The 18,707-nt window shown below is 43.6% G+C and overlaps 1 protein-coding gene across 1 annotated transcript in view; it reads right to left on the bottom strand.

The window, feature by feature from the left end:
- The window catches only part of LOC134569248 (parapinopsin-like), a 54,834-nt gene extending 36,731 nt beyond the window's left edge, over window positions 1-18,103 (bottom strand). Inside the window, exon 1 of the mRNA XM_063428163.1 lies at window positions 17,773-18,103. Within this exon, the coding sequence (XP_063284233.1) occupies window positions 17,773-18,103 (331 nt within the window). The remainder of the gene's footprint in view (window positions 1-17,772) is intronic.
- Between the last annotated feature and the right edge of the window lie 604 nt (window positions 18,104-18,707).

The following is an 18,707-nucleotide window of genomic DNA, read 5'->3' as shown; positions in this document are numbered from 1 at the left end:
AAGAAATCAAGTACGCAGCTGAAATCCTACAACTATTGGAAGCAGTGTGGGAGCCGAAAGAAGTCGGTATCATACATTGTCGAGCGCATCTGAGAGGAGATGGTGATGTAACCAAGGGAAATCGGATGGCAGATAGTGCAGCTAAGCGTGCTGCTGAATCAGGAAGACAGGAGTATGTGGGGCATATAGCTGCTCTTATACCAACTCCACTGTCCCAATGGACTCCAGTTTATACAGCTCAAGAAGAGGAGTGGTTAAAGACTGAACCGGGAAAGTATTTGGAGAACAAGTGGTATCAGCTAGAAGATGGAAGAATAGTCATACCAGCATCACTAGCGGTAGAAATTGTCCAAAATTATCACAACGGGACACATTCTGGGAGAGACAGTACTGAAGAATCTCTCAGGAAACATTTCTACATACCAAGATTGTCCAACTTGACTCAGGCCATTGTACGCAGATGTGTAACGTGTGCTAAGAATAATGCAAGACAAGGACCAGTAAAGCCACCAGGAGTCCAGTTTATGGGGGGACTCCCCATGTCCGATCTACAAATAGACTTTACAGTAATGCCTAAATCGGGTGGACATCGTTACCTGTTGGTAATTGTGTGCACCTATTCAGGCTGGGTAGAAGCATGTCCTACTCGTACAGAGAAAGCAGGAGAAGTTGTGAGATTCCTGCTACGAGAAATAATACCCCGATATGGACTACCCTGTTCTATAGGATCGGACAATGGTCCAGCTTTTGTTCACCAGTGCCTACAACAACTGACTCATATGCTTGGTATAAAGTGGAGGCTTCATACTGCATATAGACCCCAGAGTTCTGGTAAGGTAGAGAGAATGAATAGAACTATAAAGAACCAGTTGGCTAAAATGTGTCAGGAAACCCAACTTAAGTGGAACGTTCTCTTACCTATAGCCTTATTGCGAATCCGCAGTACCCCTACCAGAAGGATGGGCCTCTCTCCTTTTGAAATCATGTATGGGCGACCACCTCCCGTACTTGGTAACTTAAGGGGGGACTTGAGTCAGTTGGGAGAAGGAATTACCCGGCAGCAGGTTGTAGAGTTGGGTAAGACTATGGAGGAGGTACAGAAATGGGTACAAGATAGATTACCTGTGAATATTTATCCCCCTGTTCATAGTTATCATCCAGGAGATCAAGTGTGGATTAAAGAGTGGAATAATGTACCGTTAGGGCCCAAGTGGAGAGGTCCTTATGTTGTTCTTTTGTCTACCCCTACAGCGATAAAAGTAGCAGAAGTGACTCCGTGGATACATCACTCCAGGGTTAAACCAGCAGCAGTCGATTCTTGGCAAGTTACAGCAGATCCAGAGAATCCCTGCAAGATCCGGTTAAAACGCACTACTCAGTCGGAGTAACGAGGAATTATTGTGGATTACAAATTTTATTGTTACAGGTGTGAGTGAGAAGGCCATAATAAAGCCTGTCCGCTTACCATCACATAGTGTATAAGCCAGGAAAGTCTCGAAGGGACACCTGTGAAGATGAGCAGAACTCCATTCCCTGCAGCCCCTCACATCCTGGAAGCTGAGGCGCCATTGCACGGACGAAGACTGAGGATGACGGCGAAAGATGTGCTTTTGATAGTGTTTATTTATATGTGTTTTTATATTCAGGAAGGTAGAGGTACCGACACTCCTAGCTGTGAGGTATGCATTAAGACTACGAGAACAGGTAACCATATTTCCCAAACCCTAATTTGGCATTCACAATACGAATGTAAAGGAGATGTATCGAGATGTAGATACTTAAATATAGATTATAGTGTGTGCCATTTAGGAGTAGGAGAACCTAAGTGCTTCAGTCCGGAGTATCAGCCTCGTACAATTTGGTTGACTCTCAGGAATGGAGATCCTCAGGGGACCCTAATTAATAAAACGGTGTTAGAATCCGTACATTCTTCGGGTGTTCTGCTATTTGATGCGTGTAAAGCGATATCGAGTGGTAGAAAGCCGTGGAATGTATGTGGGGATCTTAGATGGGAGAGGACGTATGGGTCTAATGATAAATATATTTGTCCCAGTAGTAAAAATAAATATGTGAGTCCTAGATGCCCAAATAAAGACTATAACTTTTGTCCATATTGGTCTTGTGTGGGGTGGGCGACTTGGGGACAGACAGTAGACAAAGACATGATTGTTACTAAGTTGCCTACCAATCCATACTGTAAGTCTATGGAATGCAATCCAGTCCATATTCTTATAAATAACCCCGACAAGTTCTTAGATAAATATGGTAATTTATTTGGGTTTCAAATATACGGGACGGGTTTAGACCCTGGGACAATATTATTTATAGGGATAGAGACTGATACGGTATCCTCCCAGACTCATCAAGTATACCATTCCTTTTATGAAGAGATGAGTATAGATAATAAGATCCCCCATAACGCTAAAAACCTGTTCATTGACCTAGCTGAAAGTATTGCCGGTAGTCTTAATGTTACCAACTGCTATGTGTGTGGAGGTACTAACATGGGAGACCAATGGCCTTGGGAAGCAAAGGAGGTAATGTCCGGTTCTGAGGCAGTTGACCAACTAATATCTACACAAGCCGATTATCATTTGAGTGTTAGAGGTAAATCTGAGTGGAGATTAAAGACCTCCATCATAGGTTATATTTGCATAGCAAGGAAAGGAATAATGTATAATACTTCTGTAGGAGAATTAACTTGTCTAGGGCAAAAAGCTTATGATGATGATACTAAAAATACAACTTGGTGGTCGGCTTCAAATGTCTCAGAACCATCTAACCCGTTTGCTAGATATGCCTGTTTAAAGGATGTGTGGTTTGATTTATCCATCACATCTACCTGGAGAGCCCCAGCAAATTTGTACTGGATCTGTGGTAAGAAAGCCTATTCGGAGTTGCCACAGGACTGGGAAGGGGCATGTGTGTTGGGTATGCTCAAACCATCCTTCTTCTTGTTACCGATTGAAACAGGTGAGACTTTAGGTGTTAAAGTGTATGATGTGAATCATAGGAAGAAAAGGGGACCCATAGAGATAGGCACCTGGGAAGATAATGAATGGCCTCCCCAGCGTATCATAGATTACTATGGGCCAGCCACGTGGGCTGAGGATGGTACCTTTGGTTATAGAACCCCTATTTATATGCTCAACCGTATTATAAGGTTACAGGCGGTGGTTGAGATTATCACTAATGAAACATCACAAGCGCTCAATCTTCTAGCGAAGCATAACACCAGGATGAGGACAGCAGTGTACCAAAATAGATTAGCCTTGGATTACCTTTTGGCAGTAGAGGGAGGTGTATGTGGGAAGTTTAACCTGAGCAATTGCTGTCTTCAAATAGATGACGAAGGGCAAGCAATAGCTGAGCTTACTAGCCATATGGTTAAACTAGTGCATGTGCCTACTCAGGTATGGAAAGGGTACAATCCAAGTAGTTGGTTTGGTAGCTGGTATGAGTGGTTTGGAGGGCTTAAGGCAGTGGTAGGTGGAGTCCTACTGATTTTACTGTTGTGTCTACTCCTACCGTGTCTTATACCCTTAGTAGTTAGGTCTGTGCAAAGCCTGATAGGAAGTATAGCAGAGAGGAAGGCTGCTGCACAGATAATGGCGATATATAAGTATAAGGCTCTAGATCAGGGAGAACCAATGCAAGAAGATGAATGTTGAAGATTCACATCATAAGATAAGTCTGGTCTGGTTCATGGTAACCTGAGGTATATGCAAACCAAGGTTAAGTGATGCCTCAAGTAATTGTGAAATATCAGAGGCATCAAAGGGGGGAATGTGATGTAATTCCAGTAAAATACAAGTTTAGCAGGCTAAGATTGCCACAAGGCATATGTATGTATATGTGTTTGTAGTATCAGTTAGTTAATAACACGTAGCTAAGATACTGTCATCACTGTACTGACCAGGTGCAGGAATGTAAGAACTGGAATTACGCGTCCCTCTCCTTTGTATCAGATGAGCCACGTGGTTAGACCGGATGGATGAGTTTAGACTCTATTCATTAAATAGGTTAAGGGTATGTGTGGGTGTAGTTAATTGTGGGAGGAGCTACAGTGCTATATAAGGAATGTACTCTATGTATTCAGTACTCAGACTTTGCTGTATTTTGGTGACGCTAGTCCCTCTGAGTCCCGATCGGTGATCCAATAAAGAATCTCTTCCTTCCTGAAGAAACCTGTGTCCATCTCTCTGTGCTTGGCTTCCGTCAGTTTCTCCGGTATCAGTGGCACTGGGCAAATAGGCACAGTATCCAATGTGAACCTCACACAGAAGCTGGCAGGCAGGCAACTGCTCTTCTATTACAGTGGAAACAAAATTTTGGTTGTAAAAGCACGCTAAAGAGACACCAGATATGATTGGCAACTGTCAAAGCACGCTGGCACAGGTCTGCAGAGCACACGCTGAAGTAGGCCTGAAACACAGACGCTTGCAGACAACTAACTGCTCTTCTATTACAGTGAAAAAAAATTATTTCTTTTAAATCTAAAGCTTAACCAATTGTTAAAACAGATATGAGTGGTGGCACTGGGCAAATAGGCACAGTATCCAATGTGAACCTCACACAGAAGCTGGCAGGCAGGCAACTGCTCTTCTATTACAGTGGAAACAAAATTTTGGTTGTAAAAGCACGCTAAAGAGACACCAGATATGATTGGCAACTGTCAAAGCACGCTGGCACAGGTCTGCAGAGCACACGCTGAAGTAGGCCTGAAACACAGACGCTTGCAGACAACTAACTGCTCTTCTATTACAGTGAAAAAAAATTATTTCTTTTAAATCGAAAGCTTAACCAATTGTTAAAACAGATATGAGTGGTGGCACTGGGCAAATAGGCACAGTATCCAATGTGAGCCTCACACAGAAACTGGCAGGCAGGCAACTGCTCTTCTATTACAGTGGAAACAAAATTTTGGTTGTAAAAGCACGCTAAAGAGACACCAGATATGATTGGCAACTGTCAAAGCACGCTGGCACAGGTCTGCAGAGCACACGCTGAAGTAGGCCTGAAACACAGACGCTTGCAGACAACTAACTGCTATTCTATTACAGTGAAAAAAAATTATTTCTTTTAAATCGAAAGCTTAACCAATTGTTAAAACAGATATGAGTGGTGGCACTGGGCAAATAGGCACAGTATCCAATGTGAACCTCACACAGAAGCTGGCAGGCAGGCAACTGCTCTTCTATTACAGTGGAAACAAAATTTGGGTTGTAAAAGCACGCTATAGAGACACCAGATATGATTGGCAACTGTCAAAGCACGCTGGCACAGGTCTGCAGAGCACACGCTGAAGTAGGCCTGAAACACAGACGCTTGCAGACAACTAACTGCTCTTCTATTACAGTGAAAAAAAAATATTTATTTTAAATGTAAAGCTTAACCTATTGTTAAAACAGATATGAGTGGTGGCACTGGGCAAATAGGCACAGTATCCAATGTGAACCTCACACAGAAGCTGGCAGGCAGGCACCTGCAATTACATTACACAGGAAAAAAAAAAAAAAAAAAGCAGCCTGATGTTATAGCCCTAAAAAGGGCTTTTTGGGGTGCTGTCCTTACAGCAGCGATCAGATGAGTCCTTCAGGATTGTAGTGGACACTGAATACCATAGCCTAGCTATCAATTTCCCTATGTAATCAGCAGCAGCTAAACTTTCCCTCCTCTCACTAAGCATGCATCTTCCGAATGAATCGAAAATGGATGCTGGGAGGGAGGTTGGAGGGTGTGGAAGGGAGGGAGTGCTGCTGATTGGCTGTAATGTGTCTGCTGACCAAGAGGCACAGGGTCAAAGTTTGCCCAATGATGACGAATAGGGGGCGGATCGAACTGCGCATGTGTCCGCCCGCCGCGGCGAACGCGAACACGCTAATGTCGCCGGGAACTGTTCGCCGGCGGACAGTTGGGTACATCACTACTGTCGGTCGACGGTCGGTCACAACCGTGTTGTGGATGGTGGTATTCGGTGCGCTCCGATGCATGGGGCGTTTGATAGTGCCATGTAATGCGGGCGTGTAGTGGTCTGCTGTCCTCCGAGGGACAGGTGTCCTTATGGTGCGTCAGTGGCCAAGGAGCCTGTTGTCCCCTGGAAACGCCTATTTGTGTTGGGTATTGTGTACATGCCATGGGGGGGGGCAGTTGTCAGTGGGGGGATGTTCCCCATGTGTTTGTAGGCAAGGTGGTTGGGGGGAGGAGGGTTGGGCGGGAGGGGGTGTGTGGGTTCGCGCGTTTAGGTTCATCTTATGTAGCGGGGCTTGGCGGGAGGGATTGCTCCCCGCCCACGTCTGCAGGGCCCTTGTAGGGTGGGAAAAAAAAGGGGGAAGGGAAAGAGGGGGGGTTCAAGAGAAGGAGGGGGTTCAAGAGAAGGAGGGGTGCCCTCTGTCAGGATCGGGACAGGGATCCAACACGCAGAGTACAAAGTGTAGTAGGTACGTATACCGGACCTTAGAATGGCCGGACTTAACGTAAGGAGTAAGTAGAGAATGGTCAGAGGCAAGCCGAGGTCGAGGGAACGAGAAGACAGGTAAGCGAGAGACAAGCCGGGTCAAAGGATAACAGAGATAAGCAGAGTGATACAAACAAGCCGGGTCAGAACCAAAGAGACAATAGACATACAAGAGCACTGAGTGACTAGACTGGCTAGAACCACGACAGGGCAATGAGCAAATGCGGCAAGCTCTATTAAATACCCCGGTTCTAGGAGGTAATCACACCCCCGACGAGTCCTGGTTCGTGTTCAGGGTTTGAGTGGCAGGTCGAGCCGGCTTGGCGTCATGACGTCGGCTACTGAGCGTCACGTCATAAAAGGGCGTGGATCCCTCGCGGCCGGCGTGTAATCGCCGGAGGGACCGCGAGGAACGGAGGAAACAGCCCTTCTGAACGGGAAAACGTCTAAGTCTCTCCTCTTATCAGAGGTAGAGACTACAGGTACCCTGACAGTACCCCCCCCTCAGAAACGCCCACCGGGCGGAAGCATCCGGGACGAGATGGAAAGCGGGAGTGAAAAGCCGAGGCGAGGAGCATGAACATCCTCCTGAGGTACCCAAGTCCTCTCCTCAGGACCATATCCCTTCCAGTCGACAAGATACTGTAACCTCCCTCGAGAAATTCGAGAATCGATGAGGGAGTTGATCTCGTACTCCTCCTGGCCCTCAACCTGAACAGGACGGGGAGAGGAAACAGTGGAGGAAAATCTGTTGCAAATTAACGGTTTCAGCAAGGAAACATGAAAAGAGTTAGGGATGCGTAAGGCAGATGGAAGTACTAGACGATACGCAACCGGGTTAATACGAGCCAGGACCCTGTAAGGGCCAATGTAACGAGGCGCGAACTTCATAGAAGGAACCTTTAAACGAATGTTTTTTGTACTCAACCATACCCTATCACCAGGAACAAAAACAGGAGCCGCCCTTCTGCGTTTATCAGCGTGTTTCTTGAACAACATGGAATTATGTAGGAGAATTTGTCGAGTCTGATCCCACAACTTCCTCAGATTGGCAACATGAACATCAACCGACGGTACCCCTTGGGAAGGAGAGACCGAGGGAAGAATGGAAGGATGAAAGCCATAATTCATGAAAAAGGGGCTAGAACGAGTGGAATCACAAACAAGATTATTGTGTGCGAACTCTGCCCGAGGAATCAAACCGACCCAATCGTCCTGATGTTCGGAGACAAAACAACGCAAATATTGTTCAATTTTTTGATTGGTACGTTCAGCAGCTCCGTTAGACTGAGGGTGATAAGCAGAAGAAAAATTCAATTTGATGCCCAATTGAGAACAGAAAGATCTCCAGAAACGTGAAACAAATTGGGAACCTCTATCAGAAATAATTTCGGAAGGTATCCCATGTAAACGAAAAATTTCTTTAGCGAATATTTCCGCCAATTCAGGAGAAGTCGGAAGTTTAGGTAAAGGCACAAAATGAGCCATCTTAGTAAACCTATCGACTACAGTGAGAATAACAGTCTGTTTTTTAGAAATAGGCAAATCAACAATAAAGTCCATGGCCAAACAGGACCATGGTCTTTCTGGAATGCCCAAGGGCTGTAATAGACCACATGGAAGAGTATGAGGTTGCTTAGTCTTAGTACAGATCTCACACACTGCAATGAAATCCTTAATATCCTTTCGTAAAGAAGGCCACCAGAAATCTTTAGAGATTAAGGAATATGTCTTGCGAATACCAGGATGCCCCGCCACCTTACTCTCGTGGAAACACTGTAAGAGCTCCCTTTGGAGTTCAGGGGGAATGAAGTGTCTTGCCACAGGAGTCTGCCTAGGTGCCAGATGTTGCAACTTCATGATACGGTCAAGCAGTGGAGAATGAATTTTAAGACTTGTGTTGGCGATAATATTGCACTTGGGGACTATAGAGGACAACACTGGCTCAGACACAGTAGAAGGTTCATATTGGCGAGACAAAGCATCGGCTTTAGAATTCTTAGAACCAGGTCTGTAAGTGAGTACGTAATTGAAATGGGTGAGAAATAAAGACCAACGAGCTTGCCTGGAGGACAATCGCTTGGCCTCCCCAATATAGGACAAGTTCTTGTGGTCCGTCAAAATAGTAACAGGATGTAAGGTCCCTTCCAATAAATGTCTCCATTCTTTTAAAGCCATGATAACTGCTAGTAGTTCCCTGTCACCAATGTCATATCTGCTCTCCGGGCCAGATAGCTTTTTGGAAAAAAAAACACATGGATGTAATGGTTTATCCACACCTAACCTTTGGGACAGGATAGCGCCTACACCTGTCTCTGAGGCGTCTACTTCGAGTAGGAAAGGCAGAGTAGTATCAGGGTGAACTAAAATTGGTGCGGAAGCAAAAAGTTCTTTGAGAGTTTTGAAAGCAAGAAGTGCTTCAGTAGACCAATTCTTAGTGTCAGCCCCCTGTCTGGTCATATTGGTGATAGGAGCAATAATTGACGAGTAACCCTTAATGAAGCGCCTATAATAATTGGAGAATCCAATAAACCTCTGAATGGCCTTGAGACCCTTAGGTAAGGGCCAGTCTAAAATGGACTGGAGTTTATCCGGATCCATCTTAAACCCTTCCCCAGAAATCACATAACCAAGAAAGTTTGTCTGGGACTGATCAAAACTACATTTCTCCAGTTTGCAGTACAAGCCATGTTGAAGAAGTTTGCGCAAAACCCTTCTGACTTGTCTGTGGTGAGTCTCAATGTCCCTAGAATGTATAAGAATATCATCCAGGTATACAATAACGCAGTCCTGTTGAAACTCCCTAAGAACTTCATTGATCAAGTCCTGAAATACTGCCGGCGCATTGCAGAGACCAAAAGGCATTACGGTATACTCGTAGTGCCCATATCGAGTGTTGAACGCCGTCATCCACTCGTGACCCTGCTGAATCCTCACCAAGTTATATGCCCCTCTGAGATCTAACTTGGTGAAAATCTTGGAACCCTTTAAACGATCAAAGAGCTCGGTAATCAAAGGAATCGGGTAGGCATTTCTAACGGTTATTTTGTTCAAACCTCGGTAGTCAATGCAAGGTCTCAGTGTACCATCCTTCTTTTTAACAAAAAAAAAACCAGCCCCGGCAGGGGAGGAAGATCTCCTAATAAATCCTTTGTCTAGATTTTCACGAATATACTCCTCTAGGACTAAGTTCTCATTAGTAGACAAAGGGTATACATTGCCCCTGGGAGGCATGGTACCAGGGAGTAGATTAATCTTACAATCAAAGGACCTGTGTGGGGGTAAAGTATCGGCCTTCTTTTTGTCAAATACCGCCTTTAAGTCCAGATACAGTGGAGGTATTTGTACTTCTGTAGGGTCGGTAGACTGAGTGGATGCATTAACTATGCAAAGCGGTGAGACTTTCTGTAAACACTTCTCCTGACAATTCTGACCCCATGAGATTATCTCCCCTAATTCCCAATCAATAATAGGGTTATGTCTCTTTAACCAAGAATACCCCAGGACTATGGGAACAGAAGGAGATGAAATGAGTAACAGAGATATGTCTTCCTCGTGTAAAATACCAACAGTTAAGTTAACGGGTATGGTTTCATGAAAAATCACAGGCTCAACTAAAGGTCTACCATCTATGGCCTCAACGGCCAAGGGCGTGTCCCTTAACTGAGATGGAATAGTGTGTTTAGGGACAAAAACTTGGTCGATAAAGCTCTCAGCAGCTCCGGAATCTATCAATGCCACAGTCTCTACTACTCCCCTCTCCCAAGTTAAGGAAACGGGTAGCACAAGCCTATGATCTTTATAATTATGAGTAGAGGACAAAATAGAAACACCCAAGGCCTGTCCTCTAGAGAAACTTAGGTGCGAGCGTTTCCCGATCGATTAGGACAATTTAGGCGTAAGTGACCTCTGACTCCACAGTGCATACACAGCCCCTCCCTTCTCCTGTACTGTCTCTCCTCTTCTGAGAGATGAGTATTGCCTATCTGCATAGGTTCTGGAAAAGGTAAGGTTTTGATCTCAGGACTTAGAAATGAGGGAGCTAGTTTGAAAGAAGGTCTACAGGTTCTATCTCGAGTGTTCTGTCTCTCTCTTAAGCGTTCATCAATGCGAGAGATAAAAGAAATTAAATCCTCCAAATTCTCAGGAAGCTCTCTAGTAGCAACCTCAACAAGTATTACATCTGATAATCCGTTTAAAAATACGTCTATATAAGCCTGTTCATTCCACTTAACTTCTGCCGCCAAGGACCTAAACTCTAGTGCATACTCCACAAGAGTTTGGTTATCTTGTCTAAGGCGCAACAGTAATCTGGCTGCATTGACCTTTCTACCAGGAGGGTCAAAAGTTCTTCTAAAAGCAGCTACAAAGGCATTATAATTATATACTAACGGATTATCATTTTCCCACAACGGATTGGCCCATCTCAGAGCTTTCTCAACGAGTAAGGTGATAATAAATCCGACCTTCACCCTATCTGTAGGATAGGAACGGGGTTGTAATTCGAAGTGGATACTGATTTGGTTTAAAAAACCTCGACACTTCTCAGGAGAACCACCATAACGTACAGGTGGGGTAATACGAGAGGAGGCACCTACAGTGGCTACCTCTAAACCTGAACTTACAGGGGAGATAGAATTATTACGCACCTCTTCTGGTGGGTTATTAGGACGAGATAATAACGCCTGTAGTGCTAAGGCCATCTGATCCATTCTATGTTCCATGGCGTCAAACCTAGGATCGGAAGGACCAAGCTGACTACTTGTACCTGCAGGATCCATTGGCCCTGTCGTAATGTCAGGATCGGGACAGGGATCCAACACGCAGAGTACAAAGTGTAGTAGGTACGTATACCGGACCTTAGAATGGCCGGACTTAACGTAAGGAGTAAGTAGAGAATGGTCAGAGGCAAGCCGAGGTCGAGGGAACGAGAAGACAGGTAAGCCAGAGACAAGCCGGGTCAAAGGATAACAGAGATAAGCAGAGTGATACAAACAAGCCGGGTCAGAACCAAAGAGACAATAGACATACAAGAGCACTGAGTGACTAGACTGGCTAGAACCACGACAGGGCAATGAGCAAATGCGGCAAGCTCTATTAAATACCCCGGTTCTAGGAGGTAATCACACCCCCGACGAGTCCTGGTTCGTGTTCAGGGTTTACATAGCATAACGAGGCCAAATTAACTTTTTTCTTTCTTTCTACTGAACACACTTGCCCTCAAAAGATTTTCTTTCTACAAATAGTTAACAAAAAAGCCTTTTTAAAATTGGTATATTGGTAACCTAGTCCGATATCAATGCCACAATGACAATGTCCTATCTCCCACTCAAAGTTGTTTTAAGTGCCACTGACTGCTAGCAAAGTTAACTGACACAGCAGTGCAATAATCCCAGTCTTAGACTGGGATCAATTAAACAATAGCAATCTCCTACCTGTCACTCAAAGTTGTTTCAAGTGCCATTGGTAGTGGCTAGATAGATACAGCAGTAAGCTAAACCTAGTCTCACACTAGAATCAATGACCCAGGCTTTCTCTCATTCCCACACAGGCACAATAAGTATCACTGCTTATTTGTCTTCCTCAATAGCTGCAGTCAAAGTGTCTGAAAGAATTCTTCCTGGAAGTATAGATTTTTTTACTCTTTGTCCTTTTTTTCATCTAATGGCTAAATTTCACTTGAGATGTAAACAACATCAACTTTTAGTGGCTGTACCCCAGCCATCAATAGTCTTTTTTATTGCATCAAGATGAACAGTGGTACTGTGGTGGAATCTCGGTAAAAATAAATTTAGTAGGCCGAGATTACCACGTGGCATGTGTACGTGCATATGCTGACGTATCGATCAGTTGGTTGCACGAGGCAAGATACGATCAGTAGTGTACGGAGCATGTGCAAGAATACAGGATGTAGTATTCCCCTCCTCCATTGTGCTGGACAAGCCATGCGGTCAAGCAGGAAGTTAATTCTTATTTGTATTGATTGGTCAAGAGAATGTGCGGGTGGAGCTTAATATGGGAGGAGTTATGTGCCTATATAAGGAGCCTGCACTATTGTCCGGGGCTCAGAACTTGTGGTATTTTGGTGACGCTAGTCCCTCTGAGTCCCGATCGGTGATCCAATAAAGAATCTCTTCCTTCCTGAAGAAACCTGTGTCCATCTCTCTGTGCTTCGCTTCCGTCAGTTTCTCCGGTATCAGTACAGTCAACTTGTTGTCCATAATGACAAACAAAAAACAAAATGTAATATTTTTTTGGATAAGCTTTTCAAATTATTATAATCTTTTTATTTTCTGCTAGAAAATGCACTCTGAATTCCAAATGGAAATTAGCATGTTTGAGCTTGTGCTAATTGTTTGTTCTGAGATTCTTGCACATGTCGTTTTGGATAATACGAAATTTAGATGATCACTCAATTGGCCAAAATTCGGATAAATTGCAGTTCATCCTAAAACAAATCTCCAAGTCTATAGGAAACTGTTCTGATGGGTTGAAGTTATTTATGCAGTCTTTTTACTCTGTGTTACTCTGTGAAATGGGATGTAATGTTCCACTTGTAATCACTTGACTTTTATATTTACAATTTTTATTTTGTTTAATAGGCTCACAAGGATCTTTAAAATTTAAATACAGAGAAAATTAGGAATCATTCATAGTGAAATAAAACATGAACAGGGTTTTATAGTACAGCCCAGTATTCATCTGCAAACATTATAGTGTTATTAAATTATTTTATGATTTGTGAAATGGAAAATGTTGATGCCAGGGGACATGAAAAGCAATATTTAAAGGCTAACTTTATGACCTTTTATATTGCAGACCAAATATTACATTTTTGAAACGGGCGAAAAAGCTAAAGGGTATTCAGCGCTAAGCAATAACTGGAAAAGTCCAAATGGCAGCTAAATCACCGGAGTCAGGGTCTTTTGTCCCGTCTACAAACAGATAAAAGTGCAAGGAGTGGTGCAGCCCCTGAAGTGTCCTTAACGAAAATAAATAGTGTAGTATGTCACTGTCCAAATAAATAGAATAAAACAAAAGAAACACACTCACAATTTCCTGGAGCTAAAATTGCAGCTCCAACTTCAACGGCTGGGCGGAACAATCCCCACCTATGGATATAGTGTGGTTCTTGGTGGTTGTGGTCACTCAAATAGTGGAAACATAAGTATCTCTGCAGATATGGGCTGAGGGTATTATAGTGTAGTGCCCACTTGTAAGTATAGATGGTGGTATTTTCCCTCCAGAAATATAGGAGAAAAAGGAAAAAGAAAAACCAAAATAGTGTGCACCATAAGGCACAGAATACAATTAAAGTGCTAAGAAATTTACTCAAATAAGTGTGAACCCGCAAGGGAAGTAATTAATGAGTGCTCCCCTGGGTGGCCAAGCAGGGGGAGCATTTGTATTGCTAAAGGAGACGCTTCCCTTGTGGGGTTCTCGCACGGGAACCTCGCGAACAGAGACTGGTCGGGAAATGTACCGTCGTGAGGGTCCCTGAGGTTGGTGGGTACACTTCTGGTCCACTGGCTATTTTGGCAAGCTTTCCGTATCTGGGAGACAAAGTGACTAGAGCCTTTCCCGTGCTTTGGCTCCCAGGTATGGAGGCCCCTGGGATAAAGAACCCCTGTTGGATTTGGTGGGAGGCCCCTTGCTGGGGGTGGCGGACTTTCTATACCTGGGAGACAAAGGGACGGCGACCCTCTTTCCCGTGCTTTGGTATAGAAGATCCTGGGATAGGACCCCTGTTTGGTTGGGATGAAGACCCCTTGCATGCAGTGGCGTCGCTAGGGGTGGCCAGAGGGGGCCATGGCCCCCCCTACATCATGTTGTGCGCCCCCTTGGACCCCCCCAAATGCCAGCAACCTACTGGCCATGTGTTTAAATTATATTCCCTCGGACTGTAACAGTCTGTTACAGTCGAGGGAATGCAGGACAGAGGGGCTGGAACAGTGCTGGGTGTTTTCAGCAGCTTCCCCGGCACAGGCCCCGCCCCCAAATTAAGCACCGTCTCCCACACATAAGCCCCACCTCTGCCATTAAGCAGCAGACCTTGCTGCTGCTGGAAAGGCAAGAAGATGGCTGTCTGACCACCCTGCAACAGCCTCCAGTGACAGGTAGGCTTGATATGCTCAGGTGCAGTGGTGTATCCTGGTTTTGTGCTGCCCTAGGATATGCAGATACGCATACACTAGCTAACAGAAACACACACTCACTAACAGACAGACACACTCACAGGCAAACACACTCACACTAACAGACACACACACAGTCAGACACTCACTCACTAGCAGACACACTCACTCACTAGCAGACACACACTCACTAACAGACACACACTCACACTAACAGGCAAAGACACACACACACAGTCAGACACACACTAACAGAGACACACACACACAGTCAGACACACACTAACAGACACACACACACTAGAAGACACACACACACACACACTAACAGACACACACACTCACACTAACAGGCAAACACACACACAGTCAGACACACTAACAGACACACACACTAACAGACACACACACATACACAGTCAGACACACACACACACTAACAGACACACATTAACAGACAGACACACTAACAGACAGACACACACACACACATTAACATATAAATATATATATTTTTATTTAACCTCCCTCCCAGCCTCCTTACCTTTGGGAATGCTGGGGGGGGGGGGTCTCTTTCTCCCTGGTGGTCCAGTGGCTGCTAGGCGGGCGGCACTGGCGGGCTATCTGCTGGACATCATATTCCGGCTTCCAGCCTCACTCTGTGGGCGGCGTGCGAGGGAACTGAGCAGAATGCTCAGGGGAAGAGCTCCCTCGTCAGCCACCCGCCCGCCCGCCAGTGCACAGCAGCCTGCACGCCCGGCCGGCATGTCAGTTAGCCGCAAGGCTAACAAGGCATTTGCCCTCGGCATTTGGGGGTGGCGTTTTTGTCTGTCTGTCTGCTAGTGAGGAAGCTTGTGTGTGTGTGTGTGTGTATGGACTCAGCAGTCTGTCTGTGTGTATGGACTCTGCAGTCTGTCTGTGTGTATGGACTCAGCAGTCTGTGTGTGTGTATGGATTCAGCAGTCTGTGTGTGTGTGTATGGATTCAGCAGTCTGTGTGTGTGTATGGACTCAGCAGTCTGTGTGTGTGTGTGTTTGGACTCAGCAGTCTATGTGTGTGTGTATGGACTCAGCAGTCTGTGTGTGTAAGGACTAGGCAGTCTCTGTGTGTGTGTATGGACTCAGCAGTCTGTGTGTGTATGGACTCAGCAGTCTGTGTGTGTGTGTGTGTATATGAACAGTACTGGAGGAGGTAGTGGATACAGTGCTGGGAAACACAGGAGGCAGCTGCCAGTAATCCAAAGTGGGGATCATACCACCAACGCTGTCGTCAAGGAGCAGTTTGCCTGCTCCACTCTTGTGAGTACCTTTCTATTTATTTTATTTACACTGTTTTATCCAGTGAGCACTATTGGTCGTCTCTCTTTTATTTTATTTGAGTGTGGAACATACCCTTGAAAGAAGAAGCCTGCACCATATCCCATAAGCGGGGATCATACCGCTGTACGCTTTTCATACTAGAGCTAGCTATAGCTCTAATACATGTAAGTGCATTACCATCTTCTTTTATTATTTCTTGTACCATATTGGACGTACTTCACTATTTGGTCTTTTTATCTGTTTTATCGTTTCATAACATTGGATCCCCCTGGGGAAGGACAGCGAGGACATTGTTCCTGAACAAGCACTTTATAGACTATTTGATCTAAAGAAGATCTGTTCACCTAAGACTTTTATATTTTAATTTCATTTTACTATATTTTATTTGTCTATTTTGGTGCAACCTTTATCTTTCTATCCTTATTGTATTTGAAGGGTTTTTGAGGGATCCCCTTAAAGGGTTGCAGCCTTATTGTTACGCTCTCTCTTGATTTTATAATCGCTGAATACCTAGCAGTTCGGGAGGAACCACACGAACGGGTATACGAAATACCAGAGTTCGTTACAGTGCTTTAGAGTATATGACACTATAAAAATGTATTTACTTTATATCCTCTTTATTTCAGTTACACAAACCACAGAAAATGTTCCTCTGGCCTTGACTTCTCCAGTCCAAGACCTAATGCTCAAAATTAATTTAAAATGAATTCACATAGTCAATCAGATGTTTCCTCCTCTTAATTTTAAAAGTAAAATAACCTGCTTTGCCTTAGACACAGAGGATTGTTTTTATTCTCTCAATTCTTTAATCAACCTCTTTCTTTAATCAATTTAATCTCGCAAATTCTATGCTGATTCTATGATTCCACACCTTCTCCTTCTCCACCATACTAACACAATTTTTTTCCCCATTTCTTCAATCTCTTTCATACCAATCGAACATACCCTGATTTCTACAAATAGGTGTTCATCACCCCTATTTTAAACACATCCTCTTTCGACCCTTCGTCTTTAATATATGGCACCTATAGCTATTGCTTTGTAATACAGCTCCTCTCCACTATCTCTCATTGTTGTTGATATCTCAAGGCCTCATTCTTGTTGTCTTCTCTTCTCAGTTTATGCATCTTCTCCTGATGAGAAAGAAAACTTTGGAATCCCATATCATCATGTATGCTGATGAAACGCTAAGTTACATCTTCTGCCTTGACCTCACAACATACGTAGTACAATCATGTGCCAGTCACTATACTCTCTTCCCTGATGGACCCTGCTACTTTTAAGCTTCACGTCTCAAAAAAACAAGACCATGCTCCACCTTCAACTTCACAACATGAATCCATCTTCATACTTTAAATAATGTCACATTTAAACTACTTCAACTTTGATTTAATATTTTTTGGATGCGCTTTTTAAATGGTTATACTCTGTTAAAAAAGCTTTTAAAATTATTTATCTCCAAATATTCCGATAGACTTTATTAGGGACTTCTGTAGATACATAATTTGAAAAATAAATTCTTACAGATTATGATAATTTGAAAAGATTATTAAAAAATGTTAAATATGAGCCATTATTTTAGCCCTTCTGGATATTTCCTTTCCAACTCTTTTTTATAAGCAAATGTGATATAGTGAATCTCATTCTTGTTCATCAGTCAGTCCATTGGTTCCCCATTATTTTCAAAACACAAAGCCTATAAAACATTTGAAAAGTTGGAATCTTCAATTATTAACCAATTCTTTGTCTATATTTTTCCTTCCAGTTGGAGGCGCTATGTATAGATGACATATTACTTTTAACATGCAACTTTATCAGTTCCTGCATGACACTTCAATTTTTAGAAATTAAATGTACTTACCAAAGAAAGCAACGGCAAATCCTTCAATTACACAACCAACCCTTCCCAAATTAAAATAGCCAACCGCATTTGTTTCTACAGTCAGCATTCCTCCCAATATTGTTATTCCGAGGTCTGCGACAGCCAGGTTGACCAAAGAGTAGTTAATGGGATGTCGGAGTTGTCTGTATTTAAAAGTTACTATAATGACTGTGATGTTCAGGATCAGCGAAACAGTACAAAATATTGCCATAATGATAGCCAGGATAGTATAACCAATCCGTGGCATGAAAACCTTGACAGTTTGTGCATCTCCAGCGGTGAGGTTCTGCAGAGATTCTTCACGAGCCATTTCTTTTGAGGTCACTCTGTCGAAAAACTCCCAGAGATGTGCAGACACAGTCGTAGTCCTGCTGAGCTAGTTTCTGAGCTGTCTTTAGATTTTCTCAGATCTCCCGTGATATTATCAACAAATGATATAGCAGAGATTATAGGACACTTACAGCAAATCCTACAATCCGGATTTATTGGACATAATTCCCCTTTCTCATCAAAATTCTAATTATTGCAACATGGATCATCTGAAAATGTGTACCTTGCAGTGCGTACAGGAATAGAATTGCAGCTAATATATCAATCTTTTATTCATGAGATAAATAAATGCTGGTAACAATTTGATTCAACAATTCTGGCAGTCCAGATGTTGCTGCTAAATTTCCCACGATGCTTAGACAGCTGAATAGCTGCATAATGCTTAAAACTGGCTAAGTAGCTGGCTGAAAATCATTGTACTCTACAATTTAACAAACAGCCATTCAAATTCAGTAGAGAATCTTTGGCAGTATAACATCTCATTCTGCATTGCTCTTTGTGTTTTATTATTGACATGTAAAGTATAGACACATTTATTGTGAAGAGCATCTGTCTATGAACAGCTTAAAGTTTGAGATCGTATG

This window comes from Pelobates fuscus, chromosome 7 (genome assembly GCF_036172605.1).
Source record: "Pelobates fuscus isolate aPelFus1 chromosome 7, aPelFus1.pri, whole genome shotgun sequence".
NCBI classification, from domain to species: Eukaryota; Metazoa; Chordata; class Amphibia; order Anura; family Pelobatidae; genus Pelobates; species Pelobates fuscus.
Note: the sequence above shows the minus strand (reverse complement) of the source record. Positions and strands in the feature narration are given on the sequence as shown.